Raw genomic sequence first — 19,004 nt, 5'->3', positions numbered from 1 at the left:
CGAGTCTGACGATGATCCCATAGTACTGGTTGAGTCACAACCTGTGGACCTGAGTGATGTGTCTTCAGTGGTTAGCATTCCGTCAAATGCTGCCCCACAAGCTGAAGCAGATGGACATGAAACCTATGTAGATGTGGAATTAGAAGATTCCACTGCTGCAATGGTTCAAGAGGGGGAAGAAGGAGGTAATTCCACAGCTGGTGATAGTCCTCAACTGGAAGCTGAGGAAGAAGGAGCGGCAAAGCCGGAACAGGAACCAGAACCAGAGCCAGAACAGGAACCAGAACCAGAACCAGATCCAAAAACAGATCCAGAACCAGATCCAGAACCTATTAGGGTGCCTAAGAGAGTTCTACCAACTCTACCACCTAGGCGATCTACAAGACAGCGTCAGCCGCCAGCCTGGATGGGAAGAGGAGAGTTTTGTATGAGTCAAGCACCAACATTGTTGACAGACTGGAAAACAAGAGCATCATTTCTTAAGACTCTAGCTGAAGGCAGACTTTTGCAGGACCTCCCAGAAGACGCCTACAAGGCTATGCTATTTCTGATAACTGGTTCTGCTGTAACATAGAATATATTTCGGGACGCCATTTTCTGTGGCAGGGGAGAATGTAGCAGTATGCTTGTAAATAGAATATTGTTAGATTTTAAAGTATCATCATAGTAACCAAACATGAATTAAATTAATAAGCTAACCTAAATATTTAACATTTATGTTCCTAAATACTTGTGTTAACTTCAGCACTTGCACAAATCTACTAATTCACAGGTAAGCTAGTTCTGTATATAGCTTGGGTAGTTCAGACATTTCTTTCTTGGCTATTGTCAATGGGTTGGTCACAGGCTTGGCCTGTGATTAGGTGCTCTTTGTGATCTAGCTTTGTTGCATGTTCTCTGCAATTATGTGGGGACACTGATCACACTTCTACTGGTCAGTCAACACCTATTTTCTCAACACGTTCTCTACACTGAATCATATAGGGTAAGTTCATTTAATTATTACTTTATTTATCTGGGAGCTTAGGTTATGTATTTTAATCATGGTTGTTGGATATAGTATTTTAGCTAGCATTGTATTATGACATTGTAGTGTATTCTTTATTCAACTTAACTGTGTATTTGACTGAGGTAATAGCCAAATGTACATTTATATATAAAATAGGTTTAAATTGGTTAGAAGTGATATATGTATATGTATCATGTATATATGTATAGTATTTTGTAGAATTTATAATGCTCGTATTCCATACATGCTAGTGTAACTGTGGCTATGTGATATATTTATAAGTAGTATACATGTACTTATATGTAGTATACTTATTTGTGCAGGGCTATTTCACTGCACGTCTCCATAAGAGAGTTTCCAGCCTGCGTCCCTGAGACGAGGTATGCTATTTATGTTTTATTAATTATGCATTATTAATTGTATATATATATAGAGTGTAATTTGTTTTATGTGGAAGGATTTGTTAATATATATATATGCCAAAAGTAAGGAATTATAGATTGAAATGTATAATTAGTATTGTTGTTATATAGTGCCTTTATAATGATACCCATGATATTTATATCAAGTTATGTATGTTTTAGGGCAGATCCGGACTACCGTGTAGTTCTCTACGCCCATTGAAAATAAATCCCTTGAACCCAACAAGTACTCTCTTATCTTTGAGAGGACCAGAGTACCGCTGTTACACATTGTCAAAACAGTGTACAATTATGTCACTGTAATAGAAACACGATTCTTTTAACATATATATCAAAATATATCTTAAAAGAAGGCATACTCAATACTGGTGATACTTTCACATTTAATTCAAGTACTGTACCTTTCGTGACGGCATGGAAAGGCTGGAATTGTTTACATTAGTGTGATTTCCTTGTCCGCAACACATCAGCCACAATCTAGTTATTCACGGAACCAGACATTGTAAAATCCGCGTGACGTTCGCTTGATTATCTCATCGGTCAGCTTCAATGAAATAGCCTGATATACGTTGGCATATATATAGAACACAAACGTGCTTGTGTCCACTGTATCAAATGCCAAAATGACCGCAGTAATTACACCATTCATCATCGAGGCATGTTTCCGTAAGATCCTCGCAGTACTCCGATTGTCCCTGAATGACATTGGTGCTTCCGCATGCACTGAGTACAATACACCAAACACGGTTTAATTCTGCTTCTTACATAACACTCACCTGCATTAACAGGCATCGATTTCTCATTAAGTTAGACAATTATTGGCCGTATCAACGAACAGCGTAACAAGCCTTTAGAAGAGTTACAGAGTTGAAAATACCATGATTTAACATTGCATCAGAATCTCATTGGTTGACGGTGATGGGAACCGTTGGTGCCTACCAGTCGGGCCACCCAGGTAGAAGAATGACACGGCCATTAAATATCTGATCTATTTATTGCCAATGACAACAGCTAACCCCAACCCCAGCTGCGTTGTAACATAAGTGGAACAGGATTCTTGACACAGACGAGCTAAACACGAAATCAACTACCAAAGAGCAACCTGTATTACCTTCCCCAAAGTAGCCACTGTCATAAACCGATTGCAGTAAAATCGTTGATCAAAGGATCGGTTATGATTGAGATGGGTATCAACTAACATACCGCTATTTTGTTCTGAACGTACATAAAGCTCTATTAGACTTCAACCTACGCAAAATATAAAAGTTCCAGCTCAAAGCTGATGAATCAGTAATGTTTTTGGTAGTGTGCTTGGGAACATTAGCATTCGTTTGTGGAGTTATCATTTGGTTAATGCAACATTAAGCTAAATAGGATGAAGATAGTGAAAGTCAAAGTGGCATATTGATTACAAGAGCATTATTGAAAGGATGGCATTTCACAAGGGCAAGTTCACTGCTTATCAAAGAATAAACGTTAGGTGACCTAAAAGCGTCATCTGAAAGGGTTTAAGATCACGTTCCAGATTATTGCACTTCTACAGCGAAGTGCAAGTCTGCGTGTGTGTATATAACTGTTTATACTAGTCCGTAGTTATAGTGCCAGCTCACTGAGATGCCATGCTACAGTTTAACATGTATACCCCACTCAGACACTGTATGCTGACTTGTATATGTTTTATCACTTTAATGCCGAACGCCAGGTAGGTAAACAACAAGTACCATCTTTTAGCGTCTCATAGTATGACGCGGCTAGGGGATCGAACCACCGACATTCCACTGTCCACTGAGTTTTGTTTAGCGCAGCTCTGAAGATCATTTCAGCATATCACGGCAACACGGAACAACATGAAGTGGTATGGATGTAAGACGTTTACTACTTGGATGAAACACAAGACCACGGTTATAGTGCTAACTGATCTAGTAATAGTAATTTAATTACGATGCAAATTAGGAATCACCCATAGAAATACGAAACACGTTTCATTTATGTCTTGATTAAGATGGCATCAACTCTAGGCTGCATGTAGTCACTACGATAAAACCATCGCTGCGTACCTCAACACGAGACTCCATGATAACTGAAATACATTCAAATATTGATACCCTGGTCAAGCTCAACAACTGCTTAAAGATGTTCGTACACGATACCAAGGGGGTCTCACCCTGCAACTATTATAGCGTGTCTTAATTGGATTCGACACAATCCTGTAATCATACGTATTGTAAATATACGCACAAAAACTACAAGTAACAAGAATAGGCGAAACATACAGATGAAAGAACTCGGATCGTTAAACAAGATCGCATTCGGTTGCAGATGACGCAGGAATTTTGCGCAGAGTGGACAGAGAACCAGACTTGAGGTACGCAGCGTCCACTGGGGCTGGCACATGTACGCGCAGGAAACAGTAATTACTCTAAAGGAGCGTATTTGCTTAGAAAAACCTGTAATTTATTCAGTAATTGGCATAGAACGACGTAATCCTCAAACAGGCGGCTATGTAATTGTGCTTCAGATTGCCAAACGGGAGATGTGCACTGCCATAATCAATTACAATATAAAGCATCAGGGTTTTTTCTTAAAGGATTCCTCGAAAAGACGCCCAGCGATGCTCGGAGTTTAGTTTTGACGTCCTTGCCTTTGATCATTATCGTCATAAGAAAACACAAGGCTTTGGCAAAAACGAATATTCCAACCATAAGTTCAGAGTTTGCTTTGACGATAAGTTTTTTTCAGGCCGAACAGGTCGATAGATTGTAATAAGGTTTTGGCTTTTGTCAAAATAAATCCAGTCGTTTCATTTTACAATGCGATTTTGTCATTATTTTTGAAAAAATAATGTCAGTTTATTGTGTTTTGGAAAGATTGAATCGTGTTTGTGAACAAAACCCTTTGCATGATTTAGATGGAACGAGATGCTCCTTGACTTACAAAGAAGTTGTATGTGCGGTAATGTAATTGACTGTTCTGTCTGCATCACAACAGGGGTTTTTCATCACCAGGAACATGATGCTTAAGAACATGAAGTGCGCAATGGTGAAGTCTGGAAATAACTGTCGCATACGAGGCTACTGTGTTGAGTTGCGGCCCTTGGGCACTCAAGGAACCTATGATGGTGAGTTCTAATCCCGGTTCGCCCTGATTATGTTTTGAGGTTCGTCAGCACCATACCTATGCACGTTTCACAACACTGGTAAATGTCTAAATCCTCTATAACTTTGGGCTTTCCTCTCATAGCGGCGTTGAACCAAACGCATTCACTCTATTGCAGTTGATGTACGTCAAACACTGAAGAACCTATTTAACAAATGGCCTATACCTTCTGCTGACATAATTCTCAGAACATGATTAGGAAATCTGAACAAAATGAAGACTAGAAAAAAGGCAAGTCGTTGATATGTTGATATACGGTGGCATAACCTCAGATTGAAAGGGAAGAAGAAGTTGAGTCCAGCCTTCTTCAGTGGGTCGTAATTTTGTGTTAAAAGAAATCGGTTAAAAGAAGACTGGGGTAAGAAATTAATTTACAAACACTTGACCCCCAGCATGTTCCAAATGTAAATTTGTGCTGAAAAAAGTCGAATTGATGAATTTTCAAAGATCAAATGTCAGCCGTTGTGTATAATGCAAACTGTTTTAGAATTTTTAAAATGCTGTTTTAATCAAATTTTATTTAAAAAAGTTATTCTTTGAGTGTTGACTAAGCGTCAGTACAGTTCAGTTTTTGGATATTATATGCTAATTTCAAGATTAAATATATCTTAAAAGAAGACGTACTCAATACTGGTGATACTTTCACATTTAATTCAAGTACTGTACCTTTCGTGACGGCATGGAAAGGCTGGAATTGTTTACATTAGTGTGATTTCCTTCTCCGCAACACATCAGCCACAATCTAGTTATTCACGGAACCAGACATTGTAAAATCCGCGTGACGTTCGCTTGATTAGCTTCTCGGTCAGCTTCAATGAAATAGCCTGATATACGTTGGCATATATATAGAACACAAACGTGCTAGTGTCCACTGTATCAAATGCCAAAATGACCACAGTAATTACACCATTCATCATCGAGGCATGTTTCCGTAAGATCCTCGCAGTACTCCGATTGTCCCTGAATGACATTGGTGCTTCCGCATGCACCGAGTACAATACACCAAACACGGATTAATTCTGCATCTTACATAACACTCACCTGCATTAACAGGCATCGATTTCTCATTAAGTTAGACAATTATTGGCCGTATCAACGAACAGCGTAACAAGCCATTAGTTCAGTTAGTGAGTAAAAAAATACCATTTAACATTGCATCAGAATCTCATTGGTTGACGGTGATGGGAACCGTTGGTGCCTACCAGTCGGGCCACCCAGGTAGAAGAATGACACGGCCATTAAATATCTGATCTATTTATTGCCAATGACAACAGCTAACCCCAACCCCAGCTGCGTTGTAACATAAGTGGAACAGGATTCTTGACACAGACGAGCTAAACACGAAATCAACTACCAAAGAGCAACCTGTATTACCTTCCCCAAAGTAGCCACTGTCATAAACCGATTGCAGTAAAATCGTTGATCAAAGGATCGGTTATGATTGAGATGGGTATCAACTAACATACCGCTATTTTGTTCTGAACGTACATAAAGCTCTATTAGACTTCAACCTACGCAAAATATAAAAGTTCCAGCTCAAAGCTGATGAATCAGTAATGTTTTTGGTAGTGTGCTTGGGAACATTAGCATTCGTTTGTGGAGTTATCATTTGGTTAATGCAACATTAAGCTAAATAGGATGAAGATAGTGAAAGTCAAAGTGGCATATTGATTACAAGAGCATTATTGAAAGGATGGCATTTCACAAGGGCAAGTTCACTGCTTATCAAAGAATAAACGTTAGGTGACCTAAAAGCGTCATCTGAAAGGGTTTAAGATCACGTTCCAGATTATTGCACTTCTACAGCGAAGTGCAAGTCTGCGTGTGTGTATATAACTGTTTATACTAGTCCGTAGTTATAGTGCCAGCTCACTGAGATGCCATGCTACAGTTTAACATGTATACCCCACTCAGACACTGTATGCTGACTTGTATATGTTTTATCACTTTAATGCCGAACGCCAGGTAGGTAAACAACAAGTACCATCTTTTAGCGTCTCATAGTATGACGCGGCTAGGGGATCGAACCACCGACATTCCACTGTCCACTGAGTTTTGTTTAGCGCAGCTCTGAAGATCATTTCAGCATATCACGGCAACACGGAACAACATGAAGTGGTATGGATGTAAGACGTTTACTACTTGGATGAAACACAAGACCACGGTTATAGTGCTAACTGATCTAGTAATAGTAATTTAATTACGATGCAAATTAGGAATCACCCATAGAAATACGAAACACGTTTCATTTATGTCTTGATTAAGATGGCATCAACTCTAGGCTGCATGTAGTCACTACGATAAAACCATCGCTGCGTACCTCAACACGAGACTCCATGATAACTGAAATACATTCAAATATTGATACCCTGGTCAAGCTCAACAACTGCTTAAAGATGTTCGTACACGATACCAAGGGGGTCTCACCCTGCAACTATTATAGCGTGTCTTAATTGGATTCGACACAATCCTGTAATCATACGTATTGTAAATATACGCACAAAAACTACAAGTAACAAGAATAGGCGAAACATACAGATGAAAGAACTCGGATCGTTAAACAAGATCGCATTCGGTTGCAGATGACGCAGGAATTTTGCGCAGAGTGGACAGAGAACCAGACTTGAGGTACGCAGCGTCCACTGGGGCTGGCACATGTACGCGCAGGAAACAGTAATTACTCTAAAGGAGCGTATTTGCTTAGAAAAACCTGTAATTTATTCAGTAATTGGCATAGAACGACGTAATCCTCAAACAGGCGGCTATGTAATTGTGCTTCAGATTGCCAAACGGGAGATGTGCACTGCCATAATCAATTACAATATAAAGCATCAGGGTTTTTTCTTAAAGGATTCCTCGAAAAGACGCCCAGCGATGCTCGGAGTTTAGTTTTGACGTCCTTGCCTTTGATCATTATCGTCATAAGAAAACACAAGGCTTTGGCAAAAACGAATATTCCAACCATAAGTTCAGAGTTTGCTTTGACGATAAGTTTTTTTCAGGCCGAACAGGTCGATAGATTGTAATAAGGTTTTGGCTTTTGTCAAAATAAATCCAGTCGTTTCATTTTACAATGCGATTTTGTCATTATTTTTGAAAAAATAATGTCAGTTTATTGTGTTTTGGAAAGATTGAATCGTGTTTGTGAACAAAACCCTTTGCATGATTTAGATGGAACGAGATGCTCCTTGACTTACAAAGAAGTTGTATGTGCGGTAATGTAATTGACTGTTCTGTCTGCATCACAACAGGGGTTTTTCATCACCAGGAACATGATGCTTAAGAACATGAAGTGCGCAATGGTGAAGTCTGGAAATAACTGTCGCATACGAGGCTACTGTGTTGAGTTGCGGCCCTTGGGCACTCAAGGAACCTATGATGGTGAGTTCTAATCCCGGTTCGCCCTGATTATGTTTTGAGGTTCGTCAGCACCATACCTATGCACGTTTCACAACACTGGTAAATGTCTAAATCCTCTATAACTTTGGGCTTTCCTCTCATAGCGGCGTTGAACCAAACGCATTCACTCTATTGCAGTTGATGTACGTCAAACACTGAAGAACCTATTTAACAAATGGCCTATACCTTCTGCTGACATAATTCTCAGAACATGATTAGGAAATCTGAACAAAATGAAGACTAGAAAAAAGGCAAGTCGTTGATATGTTGATATACGGTGGCATAACCTCAGATTGAAAGGGAAGAAGAAGTTGAGTCCAGCCTTCTTCAGTGGGTCGTAATTTTGTGTTAAAAGAAATCGGTTAAAAGAAGACTGGGGTAAGAAATTAATTTACAAACACTTGACCCCCAGCATGTTCCAAATGTAAATTTGTGCTGAAAAAAGTCGAATTGATGAATTTTCAAAGATCAAATGTCAGCCGTTGTGTATAATGCAAACTGTTTTAGAATTTTTAAAATGCTGTTTTAATCAAATTTTATTTAAAAAAGTTATTCTTTGAGTGTTGACTAAGCGTCAGTACAGTTCAGTTTTTGGATATTATATGCTAATTTCAAGATTAAATATATCTTAAAAGAAGACGTACTCAATACTGGTGATACTTTCACATTTAATTCAAGTACTGTACCTTTCGTGACGGCATGGAAAGGCTGGAATTGTTTACATTAGTGTGATTTCCTTCTCCGCAACACATCAGCCACAATCTAGTTATTCACGGAACCAGACATTGTAAAATCCGCGTGACGTTCGCTTGATTAGCTTCTCGGTCAGCTTCAATGAAATAGCCTGATATACGTTGGCATATATATAGAACACAAACGTGCTAGTGTCCACTGTATCAAATGCCAAAATGACCACAGTAATTACACCATTCATCATCGAGGCATGTTTCCGTAAGATCCTCGCAGTACTCCGATTGTCCCTGAATGACATTGGTGCTTCCGCATGCACCGAGTACAATACACCAAACACGGATTAATTCTGCATCTTACATAACACTCACCTGCATTAACAGGCATCGATTTCTCATTAAGTTAGACAATTATTGGCCGTATCAACGAACAGCGTAACAAGCCATTAGTTCAGTTAGTGAGTAAAAAAATACCATTTAACATTGCATCAGAATCTCATTGGTTGACGGTGATGGGAACCGTTGGTGCCTACCAGTCGGGCCACCCAGGTAGAAGAATGACAGGGCCATTAAATATCTGATCTATTTATTGCCAATGACAACAGCTAACCCCAACCCCAGCTGCGTTGTAATATAACGTGGAACAGGATTCTTGACACAGACGAGCTAAACACGAAACCAACTACCAGAGAGCAACCTGTATTACCTTCCCCAAAGTAGCCACTGTCATAAACCGATTGCAGTAAAATCGTTGATCAAAGGATCGGTTATGATTGAGATGGGTATCAACTAACATACCGCTATTTTGTTCTGTACGTACATAAAGCTCTATTAGACTTCAACCTACGCAAAACATAAAAGTTCCAGCTCAAAGCTGATGAATCAGGAATGTTTTTGGTAGTGTGCTTGGGAACATTCGTTTGTGGAGTTATCATTTGGTTAATGCAACATTAAGCTTAATAGGATGATGATGGTGAAAGTCAAAGTGGCACATTGATTTCAAGAGCATCATTGAAAGGATGGCATTTCACAAGGGGAAGTTCACGGCTTATCAAAGAATAAACGTTAGGTGACCTGAAAGCGTTGTAGGTTTGATGAAGTGAACTTGGGCTTGAGGTCGCTTACAGGACTATTGGGCTTCTACAGAGACGTGTATGTGCATGTGCGTGTGTGTGTGCGTGCGTGCGTGCGTGCGTGCGTGCGTGTGTGTGTGTTTATGTGGGTGTGCTTATACTAGCCCGGACACGTGATTCCCCACTGAGATGCCATACTGCAATTTAGCATGGATACCCCACTGAGATGCCATACTGCAATTTAGCATGGATACCCCACTGAGATGCCATACTGCAATTTAGCATGGATACCCCACTGAGATGCCATACTGCAATTTAACATGGATACCCCACTCAGACACAGTATATGTTTTAGCCCGTCAATGCCGAATGCCAGACAAGGAAACAATAAGCACAATCTCTTAACGTTTTTGGTATGATGCGGTCAGGGGATCGAACCACAGACATTTCACTCTCCGGGCAAATGTTTTTTCAACGATGTGGTATTAAATCGTTGAAGAGGTCAATATGGAATCTTCAAATATGGTTAAAAAACAAACCCCAAAAACGAGATTTAATCTTTCACAAAAAAACACACAATATCCTGAAAGTACTTCTGGTTCATATAAATAACATATTTAACAATCAGCACACCCAGGTACTATTTCTTCATCAGACGATGTCTCTAATGTCTATACCGTATTCGACGTAATAAGCACCCCGCTCTAATAATCGCCGACGGCGATATTTGCTGATATATTGGCAAGTGAACAATCCCAATTAGCACCCCTTCTGATTTATCAATGTACACAAGACCTATTTATTCGTGTATAAAACGCACTCGTGTGTTATATGTACTCTTAATTATGGGCAATTAAATTCTGGAAAAAAAATATCTGTCGTATATAAACAGTCAGGCCGTCAGCATAAACCACGAAATTTATCTTTCAACTCTGTTTTTTCCACACAAAAAATATTCTAATTAGAGCCCTATATTTCTAATTTTGGGCGCTTATTACGTCGAATACGGTATCAATCTGACACAGTGACTTAAGTTCTAAACTTTGTTTCGTGTTAAAAAATCCAAGGATATCCTTGGCTGTTACCCAGTGTTTAAACAGTGTAAAAAAATCTTGAGTAGATAATCAATTACTACGAACCGTTATTGGTATTTCTATAGTGAGCCGACGAAGACTGGGATCGAAGAGAAGGGCACGTGGTTTAATATCGATCGGTGATTGGTACTTTCCTGTTGCGCATAAGGACCAATCAGGGCTGAGATTCCCCCAGAAGCGCGGACCTGAAAGAAAACAACCATCTATTACATCATACAGCTTTCATTTTGTACCGAGAAATTAAAACCACATTAAGCCTAAACCAGAAGAAGCTAAATCAATTAACGAACGCTGGTCGGCAATACGCAAAATAGAAAACTCAAGTCCAGATATGGCATCAGTCAATAGAGGGACAGTTTTTGTCGCAAATGGATAAACTTTTTAGACTCTAGTGTTTGCAAAATGAAGAGAAGGGGCATAAAAACTAGAGCAAGATTTATGGGATAATCAATAACCCACAAGGAATCCAGACGGCCAATAGTTCCTGGTATCAAACGAAGCCTTACCTTACTGGTTATGATTAAATTCATGAAATAGGACCGACTCGGAGAAATTGAATCTCGAAAGATTTATTCGGGCATTGCCACATCAATAATAGGATATTTTTATCTAGCTTACGTGTTTTGACACTGAGGATCAATCGCAGAAAGACGGATTCTATGCTCGATATCGCACGCAGTCCCAGTGTCTGATAGTTAAAGCGTGTTTCGTGTAAAGCTAGAATTGCTATCTACTGGTGGAACTATATTTTAAGACACGATCACCTACTGAAATGAACTCGCTTATTGAAAATGTCGTTGTCAATATCCTAGAATGCGGTTCGTATTAACTTAGAACCATAAAAATGGTTTGGCATAAATGTTTTCACTTCTATTTACGCAAGGGTTATAAATATAGAAATTACGACCTTAGATATTCTAGATTTTACTGGGTCGTGAAAGCTTGGCATGTTTGAGCAGATTTAGGGTGCAATACAACAGTCGGTGTCGGTTTTGGGGTAGGGACTGACGGGTTTGAAAGTTCCCAAGAGGCAAAATAAACTTTTCAAGGTTTTTACAGTTGAGCCAAATGAATAAAAACCAGCTTTTTATTGTTATATTTTTACTCTAAAATGAACATCATAACTATCGTAGATAAAACAAGAAGAAAAACAAAACGATTGTGCCTGTTCAAAAACAGATGTAGGTGTGTTGGTTGTGTTTCGTTAGTTCTGTTGATAAATAGTTTACTTTGGTATCGTGATTTCTGTATTATTTGTTTTTCAAATGTCATTGAGGATTGTCATCATTTTCATATATGCCACTTTTGGAGAGTTTGTGGGAGTATGCCGCACACGTCATTTATTCGATTGTCCCTTCGTGGGTGGTGATTGTGGCTTTAGCAGCATAGCTGCAATATTTGCGTTAGTATGGTTTTACACCTTTTTTGGGCAATATTCCAGCTATATCATGACCGGACAATCAATTAGATTCACACATACCCAAAAGCGTACAAACACCTTCACCACTAGACTACCCTACTTCCACAGCGATATTTAAGTTAGTGAGTGAGTATGGCTTTACGCCGCTTTTAGCACTATTCAAGCAATACCACGGCGGATTTAAGTTACGAGACAATGAATTGAACTCTAACTAATAGTCTATCCCACAGCCAGTGAGTATTGAAATGTATACCCTTGTTCCCATTGTTAAAATATTGCTAACATGGAATTCTGAAATAACAAAGCATGATCAGAAGATTGTTGAGATGGGATTTAACGGGGGGCCGCCAGATATTGGCTCCACACATTGTACCCATGTGAGGAATCGAACTGGGTAATCTAAGTTGCCACAATGCGCTGTGCGGAATTGCGTCTCCTTGGCATGCCCGAGACCCTTTAAAAAAATCTTTCGTTCCTGTCCCAGTTTCGCCCTGATTATGTTTCGTGGTAAAAGTCTGCGACCTGCATCACTTCGGGCTTTCCTCCCACATTAAGCTGACACGCCGCGATATAACTGGAATAATGTTAAAAGCGGCGTTAAACCCATCTCACTCACTCACTCACTCGTATAAATGCATTTTCCTAGCTCACACAAATCTGGCTTTGGGTTTCGTTTTTTGAAGAGTATATTTCTATTTCGTGCGAAATACTGACTTTCCAGTCTGTTTCCATTTCTGTGTTCGAGAAGATTTACGAGCATACTGCGATGTGCGAGATTTGTCCTGTATTTACAGGGTTCTAGTCGCATATCTCCGCCCCAGCATATTTATCAACCTCATAATTCATCCCGAGTCTTGCAACAAGCACGATATTCCGATCGAATCGATCTTCGGTTACGTTAACCGAAGGAAGAATCTCCTTCTTTGGTATTCCGCAATTATTGTGAAAATGTTTAGATAGAATAATAACCTTATTGAATATGCTAGGCGATAACCCTTCACCGTTGGAACGTATTCTAATGGCGGGTTCGGGGATTGACGGATCCATTGATCTTCACTGCTGTATTTGTAGTAGGAATCGGCAAATATCGGTAAATATTCATTCCTCTATAACATCCGTGATCAATACTGTCGCTATTAATGTAAGCTTGGTGCCAAGCACAGGTTAAATGCTGGTGTCCCCGCTAAATGGACATGAGCGAATTACTGCCTCCATTGTAATGGCTTACTGGTGTGCGAAATAACCTCAGTGAATTCCCTACAGCGTCTCAAAGAAAAAGCAATGCCGTAGAGTATGAGGAGGCCAACTTAATCGCTCTATATTTTCCCTAAACATGTTTTTCAAATCAATATTGCTTTTCCCGTTACGGTGTGAACAACTTTGGTTTTGTCGTTGGAACGGAACTGTCAGGTTTTTAATCAAAGAACGTCGGTTTTTTAAAAGCTTGACTAAATCAACATAAGTGTCCGATGGAAAGCTTCACGTATAATCAATTGTGGCGGTGAAAGGAAGCGGTTGTTAGCAATAGCCGTCGTAGATAGCCGTGTTTTTGATGTTCTTGTGTTTTTTTGTATAACTGACATGATGGATATGTGGTTCAGAGGATAATTACCCGTGTAGAAAATGTGAATATTCATTCTGATATTGCAAGAGTGTCATTTTGCGAATTCCCAGTATTAACCGATATGTTATCACGCCCTAGAGAGCACATCCGGGCTCTTCCACGCGCCAACGATTGACCTACTTGTTATTGCCCGAACGTGAGAAGCCGCGGAACGAATTTATTTGGAATGTTTTAAATAACATTTTTCATTTGTGTCTCATATAACCTTAAATATATGTCCAAGGGACAGTAATAATACTGTTTGTAGATCAGTGAGTGAGTTGGTGAGTTGAGTTCAACGGCGCCTTAAGTTATGTCACGGCGTGTCAGTCTGATATTGGGGGAAAGCCTGAAGTGATGAAGTGATATTTACCACTTTGATGATTGAGTGAGTGAGTTGGGTTTAACGCCGCTTTTAACAGTATTCCAGTTTTATCACGGTGTGTCAGCTTAATGTGGGAGGAAAGCCCGAAGTGATGCAGGTCTCAAACGTTTACCACTTCGGTGAAACCCACGAGCACGGGTATGGTGCTTACAAACCTAGAAACATAATCGGGGCGAACCGGGATTCGAACCCATGATCATAGGTTTCTGGTGTGCCCAAGGGACGCAACTCTGCACAGCGTATCGCGGCACCTTAGGCGACTGGGCCACCCGTTCCCCCGCATTTATACGAGGAACCTACAAAATATTGAGCTATAATGTTGTGGAGAGAACACTTGGTGATTGTAGTCATCTCAGTTATCGGTACATAGGAAAAGTCCAAGGTGAAGGTCAGCTACCATCAATAACGTGTATGTATCCCGTTGGAATTGGCAGCGGCCTGACATATCCTGCCCATGGAACAGACGAGTATGCGAATCACATCCTTGGGAATGGTAGCCCACTCGGCCTGAAACGCGAAAGCCAACTGCTGCAACGTCTGGGGTTGTGGTTGACGTCGGCGTAGCAGTCTATCCAATTCATCCCACAGGTGCTCTATTGGGTTCAAATCCGGGGATCTGGAGGGCCAGGGGAGAACATCAACGTTGTTGTTGTGTAGACCGTCTCTTGTGATCCGTGCTGTATGCGGTTCGAGCGTTGTCCTGCTGGAATACACCGTTATCGTTGGCAGGCAATCGTTAGGACGTGTGGTAGGAGAATTTCGTTAATGAATCGTTGAGCCGTACGATTGCCCTGGAAATGGACCAAACCTGTCCTGCCAAGATGAGAAATAGCCGCCCACATCATAACGGCTACCCTCACCAAACCTGTCCACTTCCTGTACGCTGTTTCCGGCGTAACATCCTCCCCGACGTCTGAAGACCCGTGCTCTTCCATCCCCTCGACAGATGAGAAATCTTGATTCGTCACTGAACCAGACATCTCTCCATCGCAGTTGAGGCCACCCCCTGTGTTGACGACACCAATGCAGTCGTTGTTGATGATGCTGTCGACTCAATATGACGCGTCGAACAGGGCGTCTTGCTCGTAGACCTGCTGCTCTTAAACGGTTTCGTACGGTCTGGTCGGTGATTCTGCGCAGTCCGGGTATTTGGGATGCGGTTGGGGTGGCTGTGGTCGTCCTTTCACGTAGGTGGCGCAGTCGGATGAAGCGATCTTGGGCGGGGATGGTTACTCTTGGTTGTCCCGACCTTGGCCGTTGACCCATGCCGTTGAAACCGATCCCATAGCCTTGTGATGGTGCTGGGCGCTTCATTGAATACCCTGGCTATAGCTGATCGGGATTCCCCTGCCCGCAAGCGTCCTATGACGTTGTTTCTTTGCACTTCTGTTAATCTTGGCACGTTGTTGAACTGTCACTGTTCGATTGACAGGCATTCACACTCCCTGAACTTTAATACCATTAATAGTGCTGCTGCATGGCCCTTTTGTTCCGAATCGTACGTATTTCCCGACTAATTGTTTGCATGTCCTTGTTGTGATCATTTTTATCCTGGAAATTTGGCACTGATACAAAACCACATTAGACCTCTTCATTTTGCACCTCTTGGTCGGCTAATTTGGCTCTAAGGCCATAAATAACCTTTTTTGCGTTCCATTTTTGAAGAGTATATATAACTGTAATATTAAAGTACCTTTAATTTTGTACAATTTAATTTTGTATTTAACAATGTAATATGTTTCATAACGATATAATAACATGCGTCGTTTTTTTTCTAATCTATATTAATCAAAATAGAGGGATTCATGTTGAGAATTGAATTGCAGGGAACCTTGTCAGTCTATCTAAAACTGAAGCATCTTTTACTTTGCCGTAATCTCATCTTTTGATTCAATAATCAAAACACTCAAAGACAGACATGTATCTTATTACATGTCTCTCATACTAAAGATACATAGCTATGATCTTATCGTTATCGCTCATGCTACATCAAATGGCATGATCAATATTTCATGTTTTTTGTTTGTTGTTTAACGCCAACTCAGCAAAATTCCAGCTATATGACGGCGGTCTGTAAGTAATCGAGTCTGGACCATGTATTCTAGTGACTGAAATCATGAGCATCGATTTGGGATGACATGCATCAGGGAGTCTGATCTCCTGATCCCGTTAGTCGTCTAGCATGCGTTGCTGAAAAAGATGGTACTTATTGTTACCCTGCTCGGCCTTCAGAGGCTAAAACCAGGACTGGTAGGCTCGGAGTCAGTAATCTGTGTCTGATGATATCTCAGTGGATTAGCACTATAAATCGGCTTCAGTCCGGATTAGTACAAGCAGCCACACACACAAATCCCAAATATAGCGAATTTTCAAAATGACAGCGAAACATATTTGTTGTCACAATTGGATGATTATTTTGCTCTATTATTCATATCAGAATAATCGCGGAGAAAAACTGCATTTATAAGTAGCTATAAAAGAAATATTAATTGTTGTCAAACTTAAACCAAAGACAATTATCGTCAGCAATGGCAACATTTAAACCTGAATAATTTAGGTGAACAGTTTTTAATTATACCATTACCTGGAACAAAACCCTAACACAACACCATGTTCATGTTGAACAACGGACGAAGCCGTCTGAGAAAAGCGGAATGTGAAGACACGAGCTGCCACAATGGTTACCTTAGTGAGTGAGTGAGTGAGTGAGTGAGTGAGTGAGTTGGATTTAACACCGATTTGAAAAATAATCCAGTTATATCGCGGCGTGTCAGCTTAATGTGGGAGGAAAGCTCAAAGTGATGCAGGTCTCAGACGTTTACCACGAGTACAGGTTTGGTGCTGACAAACCTAGAATTGGGATTCGAACCCACGATCATTGGTTTGTTTCTATAAACCCGTACTCAGCAATATTCCAGCTATATGACGGCAGTCTGAAAAAATCGAGTCTGGACAAGACAATCCAGTGACTGATATCATGAGCATCGATCTGCGCAACTGGGATACATGCATGAACCAATCCCGTCAGTCGCCTCTTACGACAAGCAAAGTCACCCTTTAAGACAAGCATAGGTTGCTGAAGATAAATTCTAACCCGGATCTTCACAGGTCCTACGCGTATGTACCCAAACGCGGATAGTGTTTATAAAAGGAGGTGTACATTTTGTATCATGCATTCATAAGTGTTGGTTGAATGCAAATGATCATAGTTGCTTATCATTCTTACAATTTAGTTTAAAAACATAGTTTGACCAAATGACTTAGTTATGGTGCCATTCAGTACGTTAAGCCTCTGCATATCAGTTCTCCTATAAAACGTCCATAAATAAAACGCTCAGACAAGGATGGGTGCTAAGCCCAGCACACTTCAGACCACAACCCTCTAAACCTTCAACCCGCGTGTGGTTCCAAGAGCTATCATATAAAACAAAGAATATATATTAGGGAATCTCACTCGAGAATCTTGTCATATAAAATATATCAACGCAAGTAGATAAAAAAATTATGGACGAGTGTTGATGTGATATCTCTAGTTGAAGGAGTGGGTGAGTGAGTGAGTTTGGTTAACGCCGCTTTTAACAGTATTCAAGTTATATCACGGAGTGTCAGCTTAATGTGTGAGGAAATCCCGAAGTGATGCAGGTCTCAGACGTTTATCACTTCGGTGAAACCCACGAGCACGGGTATGGTGCTGACAAACCTAGAAACATCATCGGGGCGAACTGGGTTTCGAACCCACAATCATAGGTTTCTGGCGTGCCCAAGGGACGCAACTCTGCACAGCGAATCGCGGCGCCTTAGACGACTGGGCCACCCGTGCCACCTCTTTTTGAAGGAAGCAAGTTAATCAGCATATGAACTGCATATTTGTTTGTTCGCCTTCTAGACCAACCAATGAAATGACAGAAAATGCCAAAATGGAATGCGATGTGTTTATACAGAAGTATTTAAATCATATCGCCATTACAGTTTAAAGAGCACACTCTTTTAACGTTTGACTGAATGACATTGGGGGAACGGGTACCGCAACTCGCTGTGAAGTGTAGCGTCCATTAGGCCAGAAACCTGTGATTGTGGGTTCGAATCCCGGTTCACCCTGATTATATTTCTAAATGTGTCACCACCTTACCGGTGATTGTGGGTTTCACCAAAGTGGTAAACGTCTGAGACCTGCATCACTTCTGGCTTTCCTCCCACATTAAACTGACACACGCGAATCACCGGAATACTGTTAAAAGGGGCGTTAGACCCAACTCACTCATGCGAAGACATTATCAGTGACCCCGACCTACGTGAAACAGAATGGGAAAGGTAGCGGTATTCACCATTCATTCAAATGAAACAAAATGGATATTAGTAAAGTTCAAGGGGGGTGACTTCTGGTGGCCTTTCTTGAATATCATCCCACATTTACTCAAATCAAAACGCACCAGTAGTTAAACAAAGCGCGTGGTTGCCTATTTACTCCCATGACACATCACCTGTGTATGCCCGACAAAGTCATCAAGGTCTCAGGGGTAAAATATAACAAGCCTACCATCTCTGACATTTGATGAAATCATAAGCTTGTGGCGTTCAAACCAAAATCACCAGCCATGGTCACTGGCCAGCAGAGTACGCATTCAACGGAAATAAAATCGATAAAGCCCTTTCCAAAATCATTGTACAATTCCGACTATACCACAATTACATGAAAAACTCAAATGATGACACGGTAAAGAAAAGTTACTGATCGGGTAATCGTGAAATGGTAA

General features: G+C 40.6%; 1 protein-coding gene and 1 long non-coding RNA gene across 3 annotated transcripts in view; one reads left to right on the top strand and one right to left on the bottom strand.

The window, feature by feature from the left end:
• LOC139445865 (carbonic anhydrase-related protein 10-like) overlaps positions 1-19,004 on the bottom strand; it is a 166,893-nt gene that overhangs the window by 67,840 nt on the left and 80,049 nt on the right. For both annotated transcript variants that reach the window (XM_071227099.1, XM_071227100.1), the window contains one exon: positions 10,888-11,027. In XM_071227099.1, coding sequence (XP_071083200.1) covers positions 10,888-11,027 — 140 coding nt within the window. The remainder of the gene's footprint in view (positions 1-10,887; positions 11,028-19,004) is intronic.
• On the top strand, positions 864-1,650 carry LOC139445866 (uncharacterized). The gene is made up of 3 exons (XR_011651888.1): positions 864-985; positions 1,333-1,389; positions 1,594-1,650. It is a non-coding gene; the product is annotated as an uncharacterized lncRNA (long non-coding RNA).

Source organism: Haliotis cracherodii, unplaced genomic scaffold, assembly GCF_022045235.1.
Source record: "Haliotis cracherodii isolate W230 unplaced genomic scaffold, xgHalCrac1.p SCAF_6, whole genome shotgun sequence".
Lineage (NCBI taxonomy): Eukaryota > Metazoa > Mollusca > Gastropoda > Lepetellida > Haliotidae > Haliotis > Haliotis cracherodii.
The sequence above is the reverse complement of the archived record's forward strand: the minus strand, read 5'-3'. Positions and strand labels throughout refer to the sequence as shown.